A 23,147-nucleotide genomic window follows, 5' to 3' on the forward strand; every position below is an offset into this window, starting at 1 on the left:
AGGGTGCAGGAAAGGGCTTTTTTTTCTTTTTTCCCTTTCAAAACAATTTCTTCTCTCTTAGGGAAAAGCTTTGTATCTTTGTTTTTAAAAAAGCACATTGAAGAAAAGGCAAAAAGCTTGAGAATCATTCCTTATAGCCATCCGAAAAACAAATAAAACACAGAAGTCATCTAAGAAACTAGTTTTTAACCCAATTTTTCCTGGGTCTTTACTAATCACAGGAATAAAATAAACATTCCAATAAATTATCAGGATATTAAGTAAATAATAACTACCATATGAAAGAAATTTAATAAAATGATTTTCTCTATAGCTACCCTCATGAGTAAGTTAACTGTACAATTTTCACTCCCTTAAGCATGATTTCTTTAAACCAGAACATGTCAGAAACTTTCTCTGAAACAAGGTGAGCACTTTTCCACTACAAAAAGCAGGTTAGTCTTAAGGAACTAGTTGCCAGGGAAAGGACTGAGGGGGACAAAGACCTGCTGGGCCATGACTGTTCTGTCTCTGGCTACGCACACAGAGAGTGCTAAGAAGCAAGAAAGAGTGAGAACTGTTGAGGGACAGATTGGGCCCCTGTCCTCAGAAGCCAGCGGGTTCCAGATCCAGGCAAGAAGCCCAGGCAGCTGATCTGCAGCTGGCGGGGGTCGGGGGGTAGGTGGGTGTGGGGGGGATTCCTCTAGCTTTAAAGTAGGAAGTTTCAGGATAGATGCCTGTGAGGTCTACATTGGGATCACGTGGGGGGAGACTTAAATAATGTTGGTTCTCAAGTACCACATCCTCTGAATTCTGATTTAATTGATCCGGCGTGGGGTCAGAACACTGCTCTTTTTAAAGCTCTCCAGGTGATTCTAGCCAGGGCTGGGCAGCAAGGCAGTACACCAGGGGTTCCCAATTTGGCTGAACACTGGAATCACCTGAGGTCATTTAAACATTCCCATGTACACCGCATTCCACACCCGTGAAATCTCTGGGGGGCAGGACACAGGCCCTGGCACCTTCGAAACTCCTCAAATGGCTCCAATTGTAGATAAGTTTGGGGACCACCAATATAGATAAGAGAAATGATAGACTACTCTGTGATCAGTAACAGCAGAAGACAAGAAGGCCTCCTAGTTACATCTAGATTTTTCTGTTTCTTAAAATCTTGCTCTAATTAGGTATTAAGTCTTTCTAAAATAGTAGTTAGCAATTTTAATGAATGAATTTAAAGAACGCCGCAGTGTCACTGATTTAGCTAAACAGGACTGGGGGATGCCCGTGGGTTTGGAAGTCCTCATTAGGAAGTACATTTTCCCGAGGGGTGATGTTCCCATTCTGCAGTGTCCTTAGTACCAGAGCCAGAAGGCTGCTGGCACTGTGCTATGCAAACTTTGAGCAGCTCACTGAGACCAAGGCCCTGCCCTGCTTTACAGAGATAAAGGGACTGAAGAGCTCCGTGACCTGCTAATGTCATTGTCAGCGTTGAACAGGCTCCAGTGACAGGTCATCAGGCCTCAGGGTGGTGCATACTCACCACTGTCCAGTGGGCGCTAAAGTTCGGACTCCGCACAGTCATCTTTAGGGCTTCAGTGCATTTTTGGGTGGTGCTAGATTTTGTCCCAAACCAGGACATCCTGTTTTCTGTGCACCTCAGGCCAGGGGTGTAGACCCTAAGTGCTGATCCGCTTTCCCTCTCTCCCCTAATGGGGTTCTACCCCTTCCTCCTTTCTAGTGGGCTTCCAAGGAGATAGAAAGGGGTGCTGGGCCCACTTATCCACCTAGTACCCATGCTGAGAGTCTGCAGGGCCTCAGAGAGGAAGCTTTCTCTCCAAACGCCCTCCCAGGACCAGTCACCTAACAAATGCTCTCATCTATTTGGTTATTTATAGACAGCTTTTTGACTCTTCGTGTCTCTTATTTGAAAGGATGGAGTGGCAGGGTGAGATCTGAAAGCTGAATAGGGCAATGGGATGGTCACATGTTATTAGAACCATTGTGATGTACAAAAATGGCAACTTCACATGGTTCAGCCTGAATAGTGTATCACATAATAATATGATGAATAGTACATAATTTTAAAGAAATCTGAATCATGGCATCCCAAAGTTAGAAGATGCAATGATTAATCTTCTCTGATTCCCACTTGTCCCCACAACCATCAGCTTACCCTGTTGGCCTCCACGTGGTGCAGCCTGAAGGCCTCTCCCGTGCTCTCATTCACCATGTCGAATTGGTGTCGATAAGCCACACAGATGAGGTTGTCACTCTCTTCAGTTGGCCCATCCACTAAGGTCATCACCGCAGGAGAGTCGGACAGACAGATCTCCTGTGCGGTTGATGATGATGTAGGACACTGGTTAGCGCAGAGCAGCCAGCTTCATGTCAACTCACCCCCCTTTCAGAACAGGCCCCCTCCCCACAGGTTCCTGCAGAGCCCCATACTGCAGGGAAAGAAAGGGCACGAGAGGAAGTGTCAGGGCTCACATCAGACTCCTCTCTCCCATAACCTGTCCTCAAGACTCACACCTCTGTTCACTGGAACAGGTAGAGGCCAGGAAACAATTTTACAAAACCGATTCAACGGTATGGTCCACTTTAGCCTTCCCATTGTCGGGTGTTGTCCTGGGACTTAGTAACAGTACTAACAATTGCTAACTAACCTTGTTGAGCACTTAACACATACCAGGCACGGCTCTCATTGAATCCTCATAACAACCTCATAAAGTAGGTATGGCTGTTGTTCTACCTGAGGAAACTGAGGCTCAAGGTCACGTGACTTGCCTACAGTCACAAAGTTTATACAGAGTAGAGCCAAGATTTGCACTCAGGAAATCTGATTTCAGAGTTCATACTACATAACTGTATATGCTGCATGTAAATATATTCATTAAAATTGCTAATCACTATATGAAGAAGGCTACCACCTAATTAGAGCAAGATTTTTTACTGGCATTAACTTAACTGGCATGCTGCTCTGTCCCCTTAAGTTGAATATTGGCAGAAATGGATATGCATAATACAGGAGGCTTTGACTGTAGGCAAAAGTAGTTTCTCAGCTCACCAATGGAAAAACTCCATCTTAGTGGCTGATGTCTGACATATCCCGCACCTTAACACACTAGTCTGTGGTGGGAACTCAACCTGGAGGCCTCGCTCACAAGGCCCCCCAATCTACCAGCAGCCCCCGCTGACTAAGGCAAGCAGGGCAGCGCTGCCCCACCACTTCCTCCCACCTCGCCAGCCACCGAAGCTACCATCACTTCTTGCCAGGATCCTGCACTAGGCCTCTCAGCAGCCTCCTGTCTCCACCCTTGGCCCTTGCACTCTCCTCTGCCTGGTAGCCTGGTAGCCAGAGCAGTCTTTTCAAAACATGGTACTTCTCTGCTTCACATCTTCCAGTGGTTTCCCACCTCACTCAAGAGTCAAAGCCAAAGTGCTTGCAATGGCCTCTGGGCTCAAGAGAATATGGTCCCAGTTCTCTCTCACCTTCCTGACAGCTCCTTCTTGGGGCCTCAAGGCCCTTGCGGGGCAGCTCCTGCGTGGAATGTCCTTTCCCCAGACACCCTCATTCCCTCCTATACTTTCTGGGTCTCTGCTCAAAGGTAACCATTCAGAGAGGGCCTGCTGGAACTTCCCTTCTACAACATATCTCCCAACTCCCTGTTACATTACCCTCTGTTCCCCGGCCCTACTTTATTTTTACTCTCACTACTTTCTGCCAACCATCATAGATTTATCTGCTTATTTCTGTTATCCTTCAACTAGAAAACAATCTCCATGAGAAGAATTTGTTTTGTTCACTGCTGTGTCCTTCATACCTAGAACAGCAACTACAGGTGTTCATTGGAATGAATGAGCTTTTGCCTTAGTCTTCTGGGGAAACCAGGGTCCTGGAGGGGAGGGTGTCCCTAGCTGGTTACTGAATGGTGGGACAACCTCAGTGGATGACAGACTCTGGATGGAAGGAGAGAGTCTGCCTCGTAACACTTTGGCTGGGAGATGAGTGATTTGAAGAGAAAACCTACCCTGATGTACTGGAATTCTTCAACAGGTGACTCTGACACAGGAGACAACAATGAGATGCTGGTTCCTCCACTTGGCTTGTTGTGTTTCCTTGTGATCAGAAGCAGTTTATTCCGAATTGCAACCACAATCCTCAGTTCTCTGCTGTGGTGAGTGTTAATCGCATACAGGTGGCAGCCTGGGACGAGAAAGCAATGATGCTCCACACGTGACAAGCGAGTTGGGAAACCCCTCTCCTTGACACTTGGGCAAGTTTCCAGGGGGAAATTAAGCATAATGCAGTGAATGGACTAAGAATGTTTCTGCCACCAGGCAAAATGGAGACTTGACATAAAAATTAGGTTGAGTCACAGGAAAATGACGAAAGTCATCTTCCCTGTACTCTAGGGGTTGGGGACTTAGCTTCATATCTACTACATGATGCGAATTAAAGTAAAGAGTGATCGGAGCTCCAGGCACCAGAGTCTAAACATTTCTTTACTCACAGATTTGCTAATGGAGCTTAACTTACCTCCAAAACCTGTTAGGAAAGGTCTAGAATTTCTTCTAGTCCTCAACATGTTTTTCTATCTTTCAAGCTCCTTACAGAAACTGTGATGCTATCTTTGTGATGTTTCCAAGCAAAAAATAAACCACTAAGATAAAATTCCTACTCATTTTTATTTTCAGTAAAACCCAGGCAGTGTGAGAAAAAAAATTAATTGATTGGAATCCAGCAACATACGAAGACTCAAGTCACCTTTTGTTTTCTCCAGCTTGTTTTCCCTGCAGTCAGATCTGCCTTTCCCAGCCTGTTTCCCCTCCAGGCCCTTTTGCAGAGCACTCAACCTGAAGACAAAGAGGCGGGCATCTTTTCCTGGTGACATAAACAAGGAGGAGAGGATTAAATGAAAAAGTAAAATGACCTGGAGGAGTTCCAAGAGCAGACTGTGTAGGAAACTAGGGTTGACTGTGTTCCGGAATTTGGGAGACACCTACACCACTTTTACCTAACAATGCAATTACGGATGCACCTGCATGCCCCCCACCCCCACCGCCACCACTGGTTCCCTCCCCAAAGAACAAAGGGGCCACCAAGGGACCCCGAGCACTGGGCATCAGGAAAAGTAAAAGAAACAGCTGGCATGGCCTATGGAGTCAGTCCAGGAGACCCATGGTGTGGGCCACAGAAGGCGCCTGCTTTCCTTCTTCTAGATCATGCCACCCAGCAGGGGTACCACCTTTGTCTGCTCTGAGAACCAGAAGGTCCAGAGTCTCGAGCACATGCATCTGCTTCACTGGCAGTGTTCTGTCAAACACGGGCACTGACGGAAGGTCATCTGGAAAAGGAAACCTGGTTACCTATGGTTGCAACCCAGCCCATGCTTTCTAGAACCTATGAAACATGCCTGTGGGTAGTTTTGGACCCCAGTTCTCTTAGGCAAGGAAGGAAGTCAGCTTCCAGAGATTTCATAAGGCCTACACAGTAAGTCCAAGCACCATTCTCCCCCTAGCTCAGGGAGAAGTACTGCTATTTCCTTCCCAGAGGCATTCCAAGCTCTATACAGGGGGCACAGTAGCAGAGGCATGAAAACTATATTCTCCTCAGTGTTCATCAAAGAAAAAGCAACATCAATCAATACCAATGTTTATTGGGATTGTACCAAAGGACTGAACACCAAGTTAAAAAAAAAAAAAAGAATAAGAGCAGCCATTTCTCTCAAGTCTTTTCTTATTTTTATGTAATATTTGAAATTGCCTCATATATTAGGTCATATTGCATATTTCTCAAGAAAGCAAATTAAAATTTTCTTTTATATTTAAAATAAAAACAGACACACCCTATGCTAACATGCCTTGTGTCTGTATCATTATATTTTGACCAAAAGTTTTCAATATTTCACTATATAGGAATATGAAGTTTCCTTTTTAGACAAAAGTAAGTAAAAAGAAGTATCAATTAAATTGCCTAAATAGCAGGAAAAAAATAATTTAAGTGGAAACGCTCAGGAAGATTTTAGGTAAATGGATGATCAAAGATATTGCAGGTACACCGAGGATTTGTTTTTGAGGTTACTTACTGAGATCTCAAATTGCTAACATTACTTTGCTCCTGGGGGACCCTAAGACATAAGGGCCTAAAAAAGGATTATAAAGGCTGTTCCATAAGTAGAAGGGTCTGTTCTAAGCTTGATGTAGAATCAGGGCAAGGCAGAGATGTCTGGGATGGTGTAGACATTCAAGGCAGGAGAAGCGGCTTGCTTATTCCTCATCTGCATTTAGTCTTCTAGTGCTCTGCTGTGGGGTTGGGTTTGTGTATTTATAATTTAGCTGCAAGGGACCCCAAGGATCTTGCCTCCAGCAAGGATCTTCCAGAAATCTAACTGTAGCTGGGAGTTCATCCTCCTTGGATGGTGCCCAGGATGGAGCAGAGCTTTTACCATCAGGATTAACCACCACCCTCCAGTGGGGAGGGATCTCCTGCTCCTGCAGGTCTGTAGGGCCTTCATTTGTCAGAGCACAGAGATTGCTAAACTCATATTAGATGTAGGATTTGTCTCTTATTCCTCTTAATTATGTGGGCAAATGTAAATTTTATGACAGCTCATCAACCACTTTCCTTCCTCCTCTACCCCAGAGCTTCACAAAGAGGAATTCATTCTCACTGTCTCTGTACCTCTGCTGGGGCAGACTTAATTTTCAAAACATAGGATGAGCACTCTAATACCCGTCATCATATTTGGCTAAATAACTACTATTACTTCCTTTAGTAGGATAATAGCAGTAGCTGCAATGGCGGATGACACACACTAAAGGCTCACTACATGCCAGACCATAATGCTTAGCATTTCACGTGTTGTTTAATTTAGATGTCCCAATGACCCTATTAGGTAGGAACTTGTAACATTCCCATTTAACAAATGAGGAACCTGAGGCACAGGGGTGTTAGTAACTTGTCTGAGGTCACACCTCGAGCATGTGGAGCCCAAGTCTGTGCAAAGGACAAAGCCATACTCTTCATTAGTGGTATAGCCTAAAAGCAGCACTGCTTCCCCGTGGATGGGTGCTGGGACCACGGAAGCAGCAGCACTGTAAGGCATTAATAAATGACAGAGGCCCTTCATTTTGCCTTGAAAACACAGGTATACTGTGTACTGCCAAGCTGTGTACAGAGCAAATTATCATTTATTCTCTATCAAATCCTTCTCAGGTGGCTGAATAGGTTTATATACAGCACAAGAAGAAAGAGGTGGCAAGGACATGAGAGTGACATGTGGCTTTAATGACAGTTTGATAACAAATTTTTCCTTCTTGTAATCTCTTTATTAAGAAACAATCTTTTAGAACCGGATTTTATCACTGCAAAACCCAAACATATGGTGATAGCATATGTAATCAGTATTTAGTCTTCTTTCAAAGTAGGTTTTGCTAACTTAGAATACAAAAGGTATTGATTTTTAATAATGACTTTGAAAGCAGTAGACTGTCAAGGGTAAGTCTAATAAAATTAAGCAAAGGCTAATGGACTAGAGTTGGAATTCAGCCTGGAACAAAATGGACAGATTCACTCATGGAAACAATTCATAATATGATTAAGTATAGATAAGAAAAAGGTAAACAAAGAAATAAAAAGGGAATTATGGCTTAAAAGCACAACAAGGAATACAAAGAAAGCCTTAAGAGTTATTCTCCTTTTTAGCAAAAACAAATAGGGAGCATCATTGTAATCAGGACACCAAAAAAATAATCTGAGTAATAAATCTAAGTTGGTGGTGGGTGTACACAGCTACCACCCATGGAAGATGACTTCCCTCAAATTTGGAAGAGAAGAATTTCCTGGCAAATCAAAATAATCCTTATATCTCACACTTCCATTAAATTTTGGACCCATAAAGATAAAAATTTCAGAAAAGGACTAGGTAAGCTTGGCTTGGATTTTACATTAAAAAAATAAAAGCAATTCAAATGGAATTTTTTTGCTTTTAGGCAAGCTTACAAATAGTCACTATGAAGCATGCTTTCTCTTTCCTAAAAAGGCAAATGGGAAGCATTTAATATTCTTTTAATCACAATATTTTTCATAATTATTTGCCCAGGACTATATTTTTGGAAATCTGTGTTAAGGTAAAGATAAAAACACTGGTAGAATTTAATTTAATTTTAACATACTATACTTGGTTTAGTGGAAAGAGCACTGGACTAGAATCACATCTGGGTTCTAGTTCCAGATGTGTCAATAGCCAGCTCTGTGATCTTAGGCAAGTCTCATCATTTCTTCAGGCCTCAGTTTCTTCATCTGTAAAACCAACAGCCTCTAAGGTCTGTTTTATTATTTTTTTTTAAATAAATTCATTTCTTTGGTTGCACTTCTGGTAAAATCTAAGGATTTTGTTACTTTTTAGCAAGTTTAGAGGGACACAGTAAAGATAATAGCTGCTGTTTAGTAAGTTACCACTGTGAGCCAGACGCTGCGTAAACGTTTAAGACAGGTAACTATATTTAATCCCTATGATCCTCTCCTTGTAGTTATGGTCACGATCCCCATTGTATTTCACCATTTTTCATTGTCATAAACTATTTTTCAGCCTCTTAAAAAATTACCTTCACTTTAGAGAAAGCCAAGGCTCAGAGAGGTTGAATTTTCTTCAAGATCACACAGAGTTTCTAGTTGTTTTGTAGTTTTGACAAGTAAGTATTTAATTCAAATTCTGAATTTATGAATTTTAAATTATCTGGCTTTTATTAAGTTAGTTATAGATACAATGATATCATGGGCACACAATTAAAACACATAAATAACAGATACGGTCAGAAACGGATCCATTATAAAGCATGGCTCACTTCTCTAGTCACATTTAGAAGGCCCCTAGCACAGGTCCCGGCACACAGCAGGCACTTAGTAAATGCTCTGAGTAAGGGTCTGAGGGAGGGAGGAAAGGTTGTGCTGAAGGGTGGGAAGATGCTGCAGTTTTAGGCCATTATTGTCATTCTCACAATGGTGGCTTTAGGATGCTCATAAAATGTCAGTATGGTAACCAGACACTGGGCAGCTGCTTCTGTGCATCCAAGGATGTGCCCTTTGAAGACACTGTCTCTGTGCCTATGGCTCCCTCTGAAGCCCCAGGAAATGACCTGCTACCGGTGTTTAGCTCCTTTGCCATTCATTAGGAGTATGGAACAATCCAAGGGGCCTCCTGCTGGAAGGGACCACACAGTCCTGGAGTGCGACTCCCCATCTGGAGCTGCACTCCCTCTGCAGCATCCTCAGCAAGGGCACAGCCAATGGTGGCTGATCTGTGCTGACAGAGAACTGACTTCCTCCCCAGGCAGCCCGAGCTACTTGGCTGTCAGAAACTGTGATTTTATACTGAGTTGAAATCTGTCTTCCTGTCAAAATCTTTTTGTTTCTATATCCATCAAAAATGGGTTATCTAAGATTCTTTTCATTTGTTTTGGATACCAAGTACTTTTTGAATCAGAATTTTTTTTTTTTAAAGACTCCAAGAGAGAACATGTTCCTGAGATGGTGGCTCTAAATAATGTATCCTTGTTGATTTAAAGTAAAATGCTAGAACCATGGTAAGTATCAGTGGGAAAGGAGATAAAAGATTGTTTTTGCAGGTCTTTTGATATCCACAGACTAATCAGAGATTTCAGGAAGAGATGAGCCTATGGGCCACCCTCCAGCATGCTTGGTTCAGAATATATTTCTCCTGCTTGCCCTGAAAACAAGAGTTTAATCTTGTAAGGAAATGGAACTTTGCTAACCTCTCTGCAGACCACACATGTATGGTCCAAAGGGAGTTGACTGGCAATTACTCATCTTAGAAGTACTACATGTTACATAAAAGAGACATTTGTAGGAGCAGCTACTCACTAACCATCCACTAGCAAGACGCCAGCATCAGTGGAAACCAGCAAGGCCTGGCCCCAGGGATCTGCACACACGGCTTCGTGAGGGAAATTACTGCAGAAACACTGGGGCTCCCAAGGCTGCGAGGCAATACAAGCATCGGAAAATAAGTGCACCAGAAAAAATACACTGCGGCCCATCAAACGGAAATGTACAGTACCACACGTGAAGCAGAAACACAGATACCCCCGTGGGAGCAGAGTGACTCCAAACCCTGGGGTCTGGATTCAGTTACCTTTCTTAAGAAGAAAAGTCTCCTTTCAAATACATTTGCAATAGAAAAAGAGTGAATTCACATGTTTCTGGCACCACAACCTGTCTCTATGATAATGTTCCTCAGGGGTAATTGAAGCATTGGTAATGCTTTTTAAGCAAACATTTTTCTTTAACACCTGGGAGTTGAGCCGAATGGTGCCTATTTTTTAGAGAATTTACATTAGTTAATCATGAAAGGAAGTCCCACATAATTCTATTAAAAAGTCAGATTCCTGTGTTGCTGATTCAGCAAATTATTAAATCGGATACAATGCATTAAGAGGTTGCTATTGCCTTAACATGAAAATGCTTATCGACCCACACACAGCTATAAAATCTTAAAGAAAATATAACATCTGTTTGTAGAATGGCAAGAGATGCCAACAAAACTGCCAGGTTCTCCCGCGTGACATATCGACACCACGTGAACTCTCCCTTGAGTCTTGGTTTCATTTTCATTTCAGGCATAAAGAATGAGCTCTCCCTCACAGCTGTGTGCGGGTGCGCGGAGTCAGCAGGCATTGTTTGCTGGGATCTTAGTCACACCAGAATTGTGGACATTTTCAACAGGATCATTAACTTCCCTCCAAAGTACCTGGCTTAGCCTTATAGGACAAAGGAAGTTTGTAGAGATTCTCGGGGACACATGGACATCTTACACCTTCACTTTTACTCTCAATAAGACATAAGGGCCTGATGTGTCCCACCCGGGTTTGCAAAGGAGTCCGTGTGTGCACATGTGTGCATGTTCGTAGGTACCCATGAAGACACACGCATACTCACAGTAGACGTGAAAGGCTCTGTGGACCACCTTTGAGGTGTCATCAGGGTTGAGGGTAAATGCTGTGTGCATTATTGCTGTATTAGAAAAGAAAACTGTACTCTCCCTTGAGGAAACCCACAAGCCTCAAGAAGAATATTCTAACTTAGATTGTACTTGTACTGTTCTGAAAAGATCACCTAAAGAGGTGAAAACATTTTATAAACCAAAAAAGGGCTACACGAGTGCAGGCCATTAACTGAAACAGCATTTCCCCAAGAAGATTTCTGGCAATTCTGAGTTTGTGAGTTATGCCAAGAGGATATTAAAAAGCAAAGCTAACATAAACATCAGTAGGGAGACAGACGTAGACATGGGCATCAGGTAGGACCAAGACAGAAAACCAACTCTTAATATGTTCTCTGACCAGAGGATACAAGTTGGGAAAACCAGTGCAGAAAGGACTTCTTCCCCTAGAAGATCCAAAGGCAATAGAGGATCCATGGAGGCTTAAGGAGGTCTGTGAAACCCCAGGAATTGTATTCAAAATGCTGTGTGTATGTGCCATTTGAACATTTTAATGGGCTGGTGTGTGTGAAGGTGTCCATTGCTCTCATGGGCTCTCAGAGGTGCTGGTAAGTATGTGGGTCTGAGGAACTACTGAACATTGGGGTGAGAAGTGTCAGCAATGAACTCAGATCTGGCCCCACACAGGCTCTGGTCTGAGGCCAATGGTGTTTGCCATTGCCCTAGACCCCTCTTTGCCATGTGAGAGGCTTAGTGCAGATTCCGCAGGGCAAGAATATGGTTTCCAGGCCTTCCTGCCCAAGCACAGACTCTTCTGGGCTCCCTCTAACAGCATCAACACAGCTCTTCCGAATAAATGATGGATGGCAATGGGGTGACAAAGCCCAGTTCTTTGGAAACAGAACACTCTTGCGAACAGCATGTGGGACTCTGGCCTTTGCAGGGCCAACTGCACAACAGCCCTTGGCGTCTTCTAGAGCAGTGTTTCTCCATGTGTGGACCATGGTCCACTGGCGGGTGATGGAATGACCCAACAGGGAAGCTTGCTCTTTGTTGTTTCCCAGTGAACAGGTTATGGTTCCACAGGCTGTTGTTTTTAAATGTACACCTAAGAACTTCTTATTAAGAACCTTATTAAATCTTACTGGAATCTGGTATTTCTAAAGTGCTTGGAAACACTGCAAATTCCTACTGTGCACAGGAATCAGCAGACAGTGGGAATTTCTAAAACCTTTGGAAAGGATGCTTTGCCAACAGTCTTAAGTTGGTTGTGGTTTTAGGGTTAATTGTATTTTGAGCCCATCATTTTCCTGAAACCAGACGTTAAAGCATGTAGGCTCACATTGTCTATGTCTTTATCACTAAAGTAAATGTATTCATAATTCTTTTGCTTCTATAGTGAACACTTCTCTGGTGATGTGCTATTTGTGAATCTGTTCCACTTAACTAACTTTAACATATTCTGAACGTAGACGTAATTAAGTACGTGGGGTATGGTTTTACAATACAAAATCATGCATATAACAAGTTCATACTGCAACTTGTTCATTTTTTTCTGTTCTAATCTTGATTATCACCTAGTTTTTTTTCCCATGGAAAGTAGAAACAAGAAGTATTATAGAGAGATAGGCCACATTTCTTGGCTGGCTGAGTGAACTGTAGATTAAGCAGTGGTTTCTCAGCTGTGGTCCTCTGACCCATAGTCTCACCATCACCTGGGAAACTGTTAGAAATGCAAACTTTTGGGCCGCATCTCCCAGACCTACTGAATCAGAAACTCTGTGGGGTGACTCCAACACTCACCAACGCTTGAGAAACACTGCTCTAGAGCCTTGCTGTTTAAAGTATGTCTGTGGTCAGCAGCACAGGAATCACATACAAGCGTGTTAGCAGCTAGACTCCAGACCCCACCCCAGTGCCAACGGATCAGAAATGCATCTTTATATTTCTGCTGGTCAAGATGTCCAGGTGATATGTACGCACTTGAAGCTTGAGAGGCCCCAAGGGACCAAGCCTGCCTGACCAGGCCTGGTCCAGCAGCTCCGCTCGATAAGCAGGCAAAGGCATGTGCATTCTGTGGAAATACCAAGGCCACTCAACCTTATCTGGGGCTTCCCCTGAGGACTATGCAGTAGACAAGCTCTTCTTCCTTCTGCCCACAAAGCTTTTTCCAAGAATCTCAATAATTTCATTGAGGACAAAGGACATTTACAGTTCAATTTGAAAGTATCATCAACTCACCTCTTTTTTACAGATCCCTGAAGCTGCCAAGCTTGATGGAGCATCACCTCTCACAATGGATTTCAGTTTTAGTGCCTTGCAGAACAGAGATCTCTATTAAAGTTCATTACTGAGCAGTAAGAATAGCAGGGTAAACAATTGCGATTTAAAAAAAAATTTAATAAAGCAGGAGTAATTTCAGACTAAATTTCAGGTTTCTTTACTGACTTATTATTGAAGGTAAGGAATGAAGTTAGTCAGATATGGTGAAGCCCTAATAACAATGTCCCAGCCCAAACTATCCCAAATGCACCCTGTCATTTTAATGTATCAATATATCATTATCATGATTCCTAAACTGGGAGCATTAAAAAATACAGATTCCTAGGTCCCTCCTCAAACCTGGTGAATCAGAATCTCTGGGAGTAGAGTCTGGGTATCTTTAAACAAGGACCAATGTTTGAGAGCCCCATAGTAACGCACCTGTTTTGGGAAAAAGCTATCTCTGCCTCTAAGCTCCCCTTGACTGCATGGCCTTCCTCCCTCCACCTGGTCTACTTTCGGACCAGAATCTTATCGGCAGCTGATAGCACTCCCCCTTCCCCCTGCTGTGATGTGGGATCAAGGCAGACAGTTGCTTTGCCTGCTGGAACTGAGAAATACTAGTGTCATGTGGGAGTGAGGCAAAGGGAGAGTGTTTTCCTCCAACACCTGGAATAAGGGGATAACTGACTGCCACCTAACTGTGATGTCTACTCCCAGTAACAGGGTGGCACTTCAGGTCTTCTGTGAGTGCCACAGCCACTCTGTGCTTCCTCCTGCCAGGGATGGGTTCAAGGTGCATTTCCCAAATTGGCTCCCCACTCTTCAGAAAATTCCTAGGAGGCAGGCAAGTGGTCTGTGCTCCCTTGACAAAAGGAGCCCAGAGCTGGGCCCTGTGGCCACTTGCTTCAAGGCAGTAGCATTCCCATCTCCGCAGAGTGCTGCTCTCTCAGCGACACCTGCGGGGAACTGCACCTATCCAGTTCTCAAAACTCTCACTCATGGTTTCCACGACAATCCTAAGGGAAATTAAAGAGCTCCTACAGCAAACATAAAAGTCTTTGCACGTGGGCCATCTGGTTTGGATGGGACTCAAAACTACATGTCTTGCAGAAAAGGTTTCAGAATAAAACCCACCTGCCCTATTCTAACAAACTCTGCCTGGCGGGCCTCCTCTTTCTTCCGTGCTGACTTGGGTGACTCCGGTAAGACATCACTAAAAGATCGTCTATTAAGCATGTTCTAAAAAAGAAAAACAAGTTATGAATTCCACAAATGGTTGTTAAGTCTTATCCTTTGGCTTCTCTTAATGCACAAACCTATTTGTCCAAATGGTCCTGTTTCTCCCTCCTGTATTTGTTCATTCAATAAGCACTGATGGAGCACCTGGCACGTGCCAGGGTCCGTGCCAAACACCAGGGATTAGAGCCAACGGGTGGAGGGCCAGCCCTGCGTGATGCTGGGAACGTGGCTTTGAAACCCAGCAGACCTGCAGCTCCATCACTTACCAACTTACTGACAGTGTGATTTGGGCCCCCGCACTGCACAGCGCCAGGAGTCATAGAGTGGTACACTCCGGAACACACATACCGAATTCTATGAGAATGGCGCCCCTAGAGTTGTGCAATTCTGTGGCCCTGTGGGTTACCTTGGGCAAGTTAGTTAATTTCTGAGTCTCAGGTCTTTGTGTGCTTAATACCTGTCTCCTAGGTGTGTTTTGGGGCTTAAACAATATAATGCATGTAAGGTGCTTAGCATAGTGCTTGGTGCACACTCAGTAAATGTTATTTCTCTTCCAAAGCACAGTCAGAGAATGGGGTGCACTCATTCAGTCAGAAAGTACTGACTGAGCACCTCCTACTCTGCCAGATTTTGGGAATGTGATAGTAGTCTCCGTCCTTGTGGAGCAGAGAGTCTAGCAGGGAGACAGATTAAGTAACTAATGACATGATTAGCACATGTGATCACTGCTATGAAGGGTGTGATCTTCATAGCAGATCTGTGTGGGGTCTATCAGAACATTTAACAGGGGACCTGCCTTCAACTAGGGGGTGCTGGGGAAGCCTGGCTAAGGCAGTGATGCTTTAGCTGACACCTGAAGGACACCATTACTCATCTTGGTACCCTCTCTATACCCTTCCTTGACCTTAGGGAAAAACAGATTACCAAATAAGGTTTGCTCTTTAGGGTCCTGGGGTTAGCGTGGCCCAATCCCTGCAAGAGGTTAGGGTGCACTGATGAGTCAGAAGTTAAGGGGTGCCTACAAAATGGTGCCGGTCACTGTGCCAAGGGGAAAGGACCAATGAGCACTACCTCATTTTGATACTCTACATCTCCTCTGGGCGAGCACCTGACACCTGATGCTCCAATTATTTACACACATCATTAGCAATTACTTTTACTGGGGTTTACGACTCCAGAGGAGTCTCCCCACTTATTCTGTGTTTCCTTGTTAAATTGGAAAATGTTTCTGAACAATGCTTTTACTCTGCATTAACAACACTGAGTCTGGAGGACTCCAAAGGGCACATGCACCCCCGGAGGTGACAGGAAAGTGCTGGGTGTCATCAGTGTGGATATGCCTTGGGTCTAGGAAATGTCTGGCACAAAGTGGGTTTTCAGTTAATAAAAATGCTTGAGTCAGTGCCTGAATGTGGGGCTAGCCAGTAAATCTCCAGAAAATTTAAATAAACACCCCATCTCCCTCCACAATCCCCATTTTTGCCTACCTACCAGCCATGGCACTGGCTGTATCACCAAGGACAGTGACCCAAAAAAGCTCTCCAGGGATTCCTGATTGACACTCATTGCCCCGCCCCCACCTCCACCTCGATTTCCACAGGCCCCGGCTTTATGAAAATCACATTCCAATATATGGAAACCCAACGTCCCCCCTTCTTGTGGTCACAATGAGAGAATACCAGCTTATAGTGGCCACAGCACAGTCCTGATGAAAGATCAAGGTGATTCCTGCGCTTTTCTACCCAGGATCTCATTGCTAGGACTTGTGTCCTTAACTCAGGCCCCACGAGAAGGGAAGAAGACCATGGACCCAGAGTTACCTTATGCAAATCCGGCATCAAATCCTGGTATAAAGATCGAATCAACATATCCAGCGTACGCCGACGTTTCTGGGCAAATGTTGGGGTTTCCAAAGTGGCTTTTTCACCATTAATTACTAAAACAAACCAAGTTAAAAAGGGAAGTACAACATTAACAGCTATTGAAGAATGTTCTTCTCAAGGAAATGCCTCACAGTGAATGCCACCCACCTTTCCAATACTGGTACTGTCACTGGTGTTACCTTTCCTTCATAGGAGAATGCTTAAAAACTCTAGATTTCACTATACAGATCCATATAGTCCATAGGAACAACTATCTTACCTTTCTTGTTGGGCTGCAAGCTTCTCATTTTACCTAAAGACCTTCTTAGCTTTACACCCACCCATCCACCCACCCATTCCTCCCATCCACCACCCATTCATCCACCTACCTACCCAGCCAACACACGAGGCCAAACCACCTCGTGGAGGCCACTCAATGGAATTAAATACATATTTTCTGCATTTTGCTAGAAAAAATAACAATTTTCTGTCTTAGCAGAGTACTAGGATTCTTAGCCTAATGGAAGGTGCTTCTGGAAAAGAGTGGTGGTTTTAGTGGACTGCAGACACTAAGAGCCAATAAAATGGAATGTCCAGTTATACACGAAAGCACAGAACAGGAAGTGTGCAACAGAGGTTAGGAGTTTGAAGTCAAGACAGTTACGGATGTGGCTCCCAGCTCTGCTGTCCCCTATGTACTCTGAAGAAAATTATTTCACTTCTTGGGGCCTCAGTTTTCTACCTTGTAAAAATGGATATAACCATATTTCCTTATAAGAGTGTTGTAATATAAATGAGATAATACATATAAAGAATTAGCACAGTGCTAATAATATTAAATAAACATTAACTATTATATTTCTTATACAGGGGGCTAACGCAAGGACAATGTTCATAGACTAAAAAATGGAACTCCCTGGGGACAGGCATTTCCTAGAAAGGATCTGTGTACTGGGGCAAGCTGGGGTGTGTGTGTGTGTGTGTGTGTGTGTGTGTGTGTGTGTGTGTGTGTGTGAGGACATCTCTCACGAAATTTAAACTATGCAAGTCCATTATTTTCTATAATTCTGTGACTGGGAATTCTTTGTTTGAGGGTATTTGCTCCTTGGTACTTTAGAAAAATCCATTTTAAATGTCTTGTTTGGCTGAATAAAGGGAAAAGGTCAAGTTTTTTTTGAAATGTCATTTCCTGTTATCTTGCAGTTTTCTGTCTCACCTATTTCCTCCCTCCTCCTACATGCACTTTAGAATTCCCAGAGCCTTCTGACCCCTCGGCTGCTGCCTATTCGCTCAGGGCACCAAGCCCTCTGGGTCCCTTCGGGGCCCACGCTCTACCACTTACACTCTCTCTCCACCACCTTCAGTTTCTTAAGCCCATGTTCTTCTGCTATTTCTACCTTCCAAATCTTCAACTTTAGTCCCTTTGTTTCACTTCCCTCCAAGTCACTCTGTTGACTGGCTTCAATTAAATGGATGGATTCCACTTAAGAGCTGGGTCCTAAGGGTTGCTGAGTGATCCCTAATCTTTGGTCACAGGCCCCTTCCCTTCTACAGGCCCTCTACAGAGAATGCTCACGCCCTGAGCCCGTGCTGCCAAGACCCTTTCAGCTTCCAGAGAGTAGCACCCTACTCTCTGTTGCTGCTCTTTGTTTCAGATCTGTTTTCTTGCTCTCTAACTGATCCTCTGGACTTGCAACATATGGACCACACAGTTTTAAGACTTGGGCAGTTTCACATAGAGTTTCAGCTTTCTGGCTTGTTTTGAAAACTCAGAATATCTGGCAACACTGGGCCCATGATCTGAAAGGCATCAACTGGCTGGAGCAGGCACGTGTGCCCATCGCTCAGCTGTCTCCTACTCCTCCCACTTCACTCATTCATGTTCCCCACCCATCTTTCCAGACATTTAAGTTGGGGACCTTGTTTTAGCATTTGAAGTAAGGGGTAAAGACAATGGAAAGGAAGAGAGAAAATCATCAGTTTGCACATGGTTTGCAGAGTTCGCTGCCTCTGCTGTATGTGTGGGAGGTAACAACTCTGGTGGCCCAGGTGGGAAGCAGAGGGAGCCCCAATAAAGGTGCCCTTCACATCTGTTCTCCAGAGGAAAGGTTTAGAAGCATGTGGAGACCTCTGCAAGGGACTGGAGGGTTTTACAGAGGGAAGAGAAGTTAAAGTGGCTCGGCTGAGATGGGGATGTTTTGGTGATTGGAATCCCTTCGAGTGTCGACTGCAGGGGTAGAGACACACGACACTTTGCGCTGTTGTTGAGGGAGGAGTTGTGTTCAGGGCTCTGAAGGAGAGATGCTGGGGAGACAGGAAGACAAAGGAGGGACAACAACATGGGACTGTCCCTTGCCCTGGCCTGAGGGACTGGTTTGGGCCAATCCTAAAGTAGGATTAAGACTAGAAGCTGAGGAGCAGTTACCCATGGGGACTTGGTAAGGCTTTGACTCAATCAGTGCTACCTTGGGGCTAGGTGACCAGGATGAGTGACGGCAGAGGACAGCAGCATTTCCAAATGCTCCAAAGCCACATCGCAACAGTGACAGAATTAGGCAAAGACTGTACATGTGGGCCAGGGGTGGGGACAGGAGGCAGGGATGGGAGGCGGCCAGCAAAGCAGCTGTGATGCCCAGTGCCTGGTGGGAGGCTAGAAAGCAGCATCTTCACAGGGGGCACAGGCTGAGTGCCCCTGCCGGGGCCTGGAGCTGGCAGGCTGAACCTCCATAAAGAGGCTGGAGCAGATGAACCCGAGCGACTTGTTCCTGATCACCAGTGAGACAGTCCCACCATGGGACTCCCAGATATAATACCAAGGGATACCCTGGGGAGGGCTGAGGCAGAGCTCCTGTGGTTTAGGAGATGGGGGCTCAGAGTCAGGTATTTGGGTATTACCAGTGGAACTAAAATATGTGCTCATCGGTTAGTGATGCTTGGGGTGGTCAAGTTCTACATATATCAGAGTCTTATCCTGTCTCTCTCTCACATGTGTTTGCACATGCACACATATGTGCACACACATGTACACACACATTCCCCAACAACTCTCCCTATCCCTAAGTATATATCCAATATCACTTTTTCCCCTACCTACATCTCACTCTCTGACAAAGACACAGATGTGTACAAGCAGAGCCTCAGAATACAGGGCAGAAAGGCAAATTTAAGGCCCCATGGTACTGAGTGGGTGAGTGTGGAGAAATCTCAAGAGAGGTGCATAGAATAGTAGGTGAAGATGAGGACATAGGAGAAAACCAGTACACCAACCCCAGAAAACTAAATGCGTGTTGTATAAAGAATTAACAGAACATGGACATAATGACATTGTCTTATACAGCATCCTGGGAGAATTTGAAGAAATTTATTCCGATGTAGAACAAGTTGTAAAAACGTTTCAAAACAGAACTTACATTTCACTAGCAAAAAGTCCCTGAATTCCTGGTGGTCTGTAAACACCGGTGGGGATGGCAAGGGTGGGCCAAAGAGTGGTACGCTTTCTTCTGAAAATATTTTCAGCCTATGTAGAAAACATTCCAGAATTAATTGGTTTTTCTTCAAAGACCACTAATATTTTGCCCTTCAATTTGTCCAGTCACTTACGGGATGTGTTAGGAATATTCATCCCATAGCAGGAGTGTCTTCTCTGGGCTTCCAGAGCTGAGGCCACCACCCCAGTCTCCTTTCTAGCTTAGTAATGTGCCTTTAGGGCAGGGGCTAGGTCTTCCTGAACCCCTCATGGTCCAACTCACCAAGGTATGGACAAGTTCAGGTACCCCAGGAAGAAGTGAGGTGGCCATGACGAGCACCCTCTGCACATCAGACACATACTTGGTGTTTTAAGACACAGCTTGACTCTGACTCTCACCAAACCTGCCAGGGTAGTACCATTACCTTCATTCTACACAGGAGGCTTGAGGCTCCGAGAGGATAAACTTTTTTCCAAAGCCTCTAAGTTAGTAAGTGACAGAGCTGAGATTGGAACCCAAATCTGTTTGGCTCAAAGTTCATGCTCTTTTTACCACATCATAACAGCTTTTTTTTTTTTTGAGACAGAGTCTCACTCTGTTGCTCGGGCTAGAGTGCCGTGGTGTCATCCTAGCTCACAGCAACCTCAAACTCCTGGGCTCAAGCGATCCTACTGCCTCAGCCTCCCGAGTAGCTGGGACCACAGGCATGTGCCACCATGCCCGGCTTATTTTTTCTATATATATTTTTAGTTGTCCATATCATTTATTTCTATTTTTTTTAGTAGAGACGGGGTCTCGCTCTTGCTCAGGCTGGTCTCGAACTCCTGACCTTGAGTGATCCACCCGCCTCGGCCTCCCAGAGTGCTAGGATTACAGGCGTGAACCACCGCGCCCGGCCCACAACAGCTTTTAACAGATTAATATTTGAGAACAGAAGGATAAACAGGCAAGAATGTAGTCTAGGAAAGAGGATATTCTGGTCAAGATCAAACATTAAATTTGTTCTCATCATAAAGTACAATAAAATACTAAACTAACTCTGACCCTTGGGTCTACTGCAGAGTGACACCATCTGGAGTAAATTTTTCCTGAAGAGATGGTGGTCTTCAAGAGAGGTCTATAAGGTGAGGGCACACATATTAAATCAATTGAGAAATATATATGTTGAGCCTCATAAAAGCAATGTCAAATTAACAAGTAAATAGGAGAATTAGAATAAGCAAGTGAGATCAAGTCATTACCTACCTGTAATTGTCATTTTGTTGGTCGTACCTCACTAAGGCAAAAATATCTGTGGTGAGGGTTAAGGAAATTAATCAACAACGCTGATGCTCACAACTGACAACTTGTGCTTTGAAAACCTTCAGGCAGAATCATTCTTGACCAGCACTTTTGTGGTCAGGACGCCTAGCGCTCTTAGGTTGGACAGAACCTTGACTTCTTTATAAGACACAGCCCAGGAAGACCCGTGCAAGGGCACCATGACTATGCTCAAAGTCCGTGTGCTCATCCTTTAGGGAAGGGGCTAAATCTCCAAAGCTGTCAGAAAAGCAATACAAATATAGCTATTAAACAAGGAAGCAGCCAACAAAGCAAAAGAGCGATTCCCTTGTCTGGAAATACAAACACAATCCCAATATGAAACTAGTCATATATTTCATCTCACACGTCTTGAAAAGGAAAGCAATTTCAATGTTTCCACTGTGCACCTTCCCTCACTTTCCTCCTGGCTTTGGTACACAAAACAAAACAAGCCAATGTAGCTGGTGGTAGCGTCTGAGCAGAATCTACTTTGCTTGTGCTGGGGCTCACGCAGCCTAAAATAGCACGACGACCTTTATCTAGTGTCTTTCTTTCTCCCACTCTTCTTCCTCCCTGCCCCCCACCTCTACCCACAGTCTCCCACCCCCAGCTTTCCTTAGCTCAGGCTACAAGGCCATCACGCCCTTGTGCCTCCAGATCTAGGCTTAGTGGAGTGAATCTGTGTTAACTACTTGTTTGTCCCTTTTTAGAAACAAAGGTGCCAAGCCCCAAATCTAAAACTTATAACTCAGAAAAGTTCTAAAAAATAATGACTACCTCTCGGTCACTGAAAAAGTCACTTCAGTTCCCCTCCTGCTCTGTACTTGGAGAAGTTTTCTGTTATCCAAGAAGAACTAGCTCCAGACGGGGGAAATATTAGTCCTAGATCCCAGTGAACAGGGGAAGTCATTACTTACTAGGCAGGGATGAGAACGAAGAAAATCATAATGAACGTGTAGGTACATATCATTTTCTTCTCTACCCACAAGGAAGAAATTCGGAAATTTTCAACTTTTCATTTCCATGCTATATTGTTAGGTTATAAGGAACAAATAAGGAATAAATCTAAGTATCCAGATGCAATAATACTGTCTGTAATAATGGTCCTGTCTTCAAACATGTTTACTGACATCTCCAGGGAACATGAATAACTAGACCAGAATTTATTCTGAAAATGCCTATTTGTTGCCTTTTACTTACGATGTACAACCTGAAGAGCCACCACCTTTGGGTTTCACTGTCACGGCCCATGACCCAGAGCACCAGGGCCATGACTGAGTGTCTGCTGGGCTGGCCAAGCTCACACCCCATGCCTCTCTGGCAGAGCTGAGCTCAGGTACCACAGAGAACTTCAGCTCCATCACTGGACTTTGCCAGTGATATGAGCTGAACAGGGTTTAGAAGAAGCAGATAAAAAATACTATTAATTCAATCATTTCTCAAATTTCAAGAGATGATAATACAGTAGTTATTTAATTTTACCAGGGCTTAGAATCAACAAAAAAATCATTTTGGTCTTTTATTTTAACTTTTATGTTTTTATACCTAAAGCAAATTTCTCAGAGGATTCACTACCTATAATTCTTCTAAATCACTTATTACTGATGGATGGCAGTAAGTTTCCCTCATTTCATAAACTATCTGAGGAAAGGGAATGTATTTCAGGAGTTGAGAATTCTCTGAGAACTCATCCATCTGCTACTGCAATGGTTGGAGAGAAGAAGAGGGAAAAATAGAATGCTTAGGAAAAAAATCCAAAACAGTAGGTCTAAGAATCTAGGAATGCAAAACAAATCAGTTATAACATCTGGTTTAAGGGTCATTTGAAGTCCAATGAGGCCAACCAATAGCTTGCTAACCTGGAGCACTGACAATGGCCCCGGATACGTGTAAAATGGGAACGGATCATGGAAGGCTTAAAGGCAGGAGAAGATTCCTCTCCTTCCTGGAACACGATGGTGACAATATCGTTTCCAATGTGGCGCTTCCTTTCCACCTGCAATGAGCATAAAGGACAGCACTGAGAAAGACTCTCAAATATGGCACATTTGGAATGAAAGAACATACCC

General features: G+C 44.1%; 1 protein-coding gene across 1 annotated transcript in view; it reads right to left on the bottom strand.

Annotated features, from left to right (window-relative positions):
* Positions 1–23,147, bottom strand: part of GARNL3 (GTPase activating Rap/RanGAP domain-like 3) — a 74,802-nt gene that overhangs the window by 23,248 nt on the left and 28,407 nt on the right. Inside the window, exons 9-19 of the mRNA XM_012639857.1 lie at positions 22,966–23,074; positions 21,022–21,067; positions 19,720–19,826; positions 16,268–16,383; positions 14,343–14,447; positions 13,185–13,259; positions 9,870–9,981; positions 5,229–5,327; positions 4,748–4,864; positions 4,011–4,186; positions 2,153–2,311 (exon numbers count right to left, since the gene is read on the bottom strand). Of these exons, the coding sequence (XP_012495311.1) occupies positions 2,153–2,311; positions 4,011–4,186; positions 4,748–4,864; positions 5,229–5,327; positions 9,870–9,981; positions 13,185–13,259; positions 14,343–14,447; positions 16,268–16,383; positions 19,720–19,826; positions 21,022–21,067; positions 22,966–23,074 (1,221 nt within the window). The remainder of the gene's footprint in view (positions 1–2,152; positions 2,312–4,010; positions 4,187–4,747; positions 4,865–5,228; positions 5,328–9,869; positions 9,982–13,184; positions 13,260–14,342; positions 14,448–16,267; positions 16,384–19,719; positions 19,827–21,021; positions 21,068–22,965; positions 23,075–23,147) is intronic.

This window comes from Propithecus coquereli, unplaced genomic scaffold (assembly GCF_000956105.1).
Source record: "Propithecus coquereli isolate 6110/MARCELLA unplaced genomic scaffold, Pcoq_1.0 Scaffold142, whole genome shotgun sequence".
Lineage (NCBI taxonomy): Eukaryota > Metazoa > Chordata > Mammalia > Primates > Indriidae > Propithecus > Propithecus coquereli.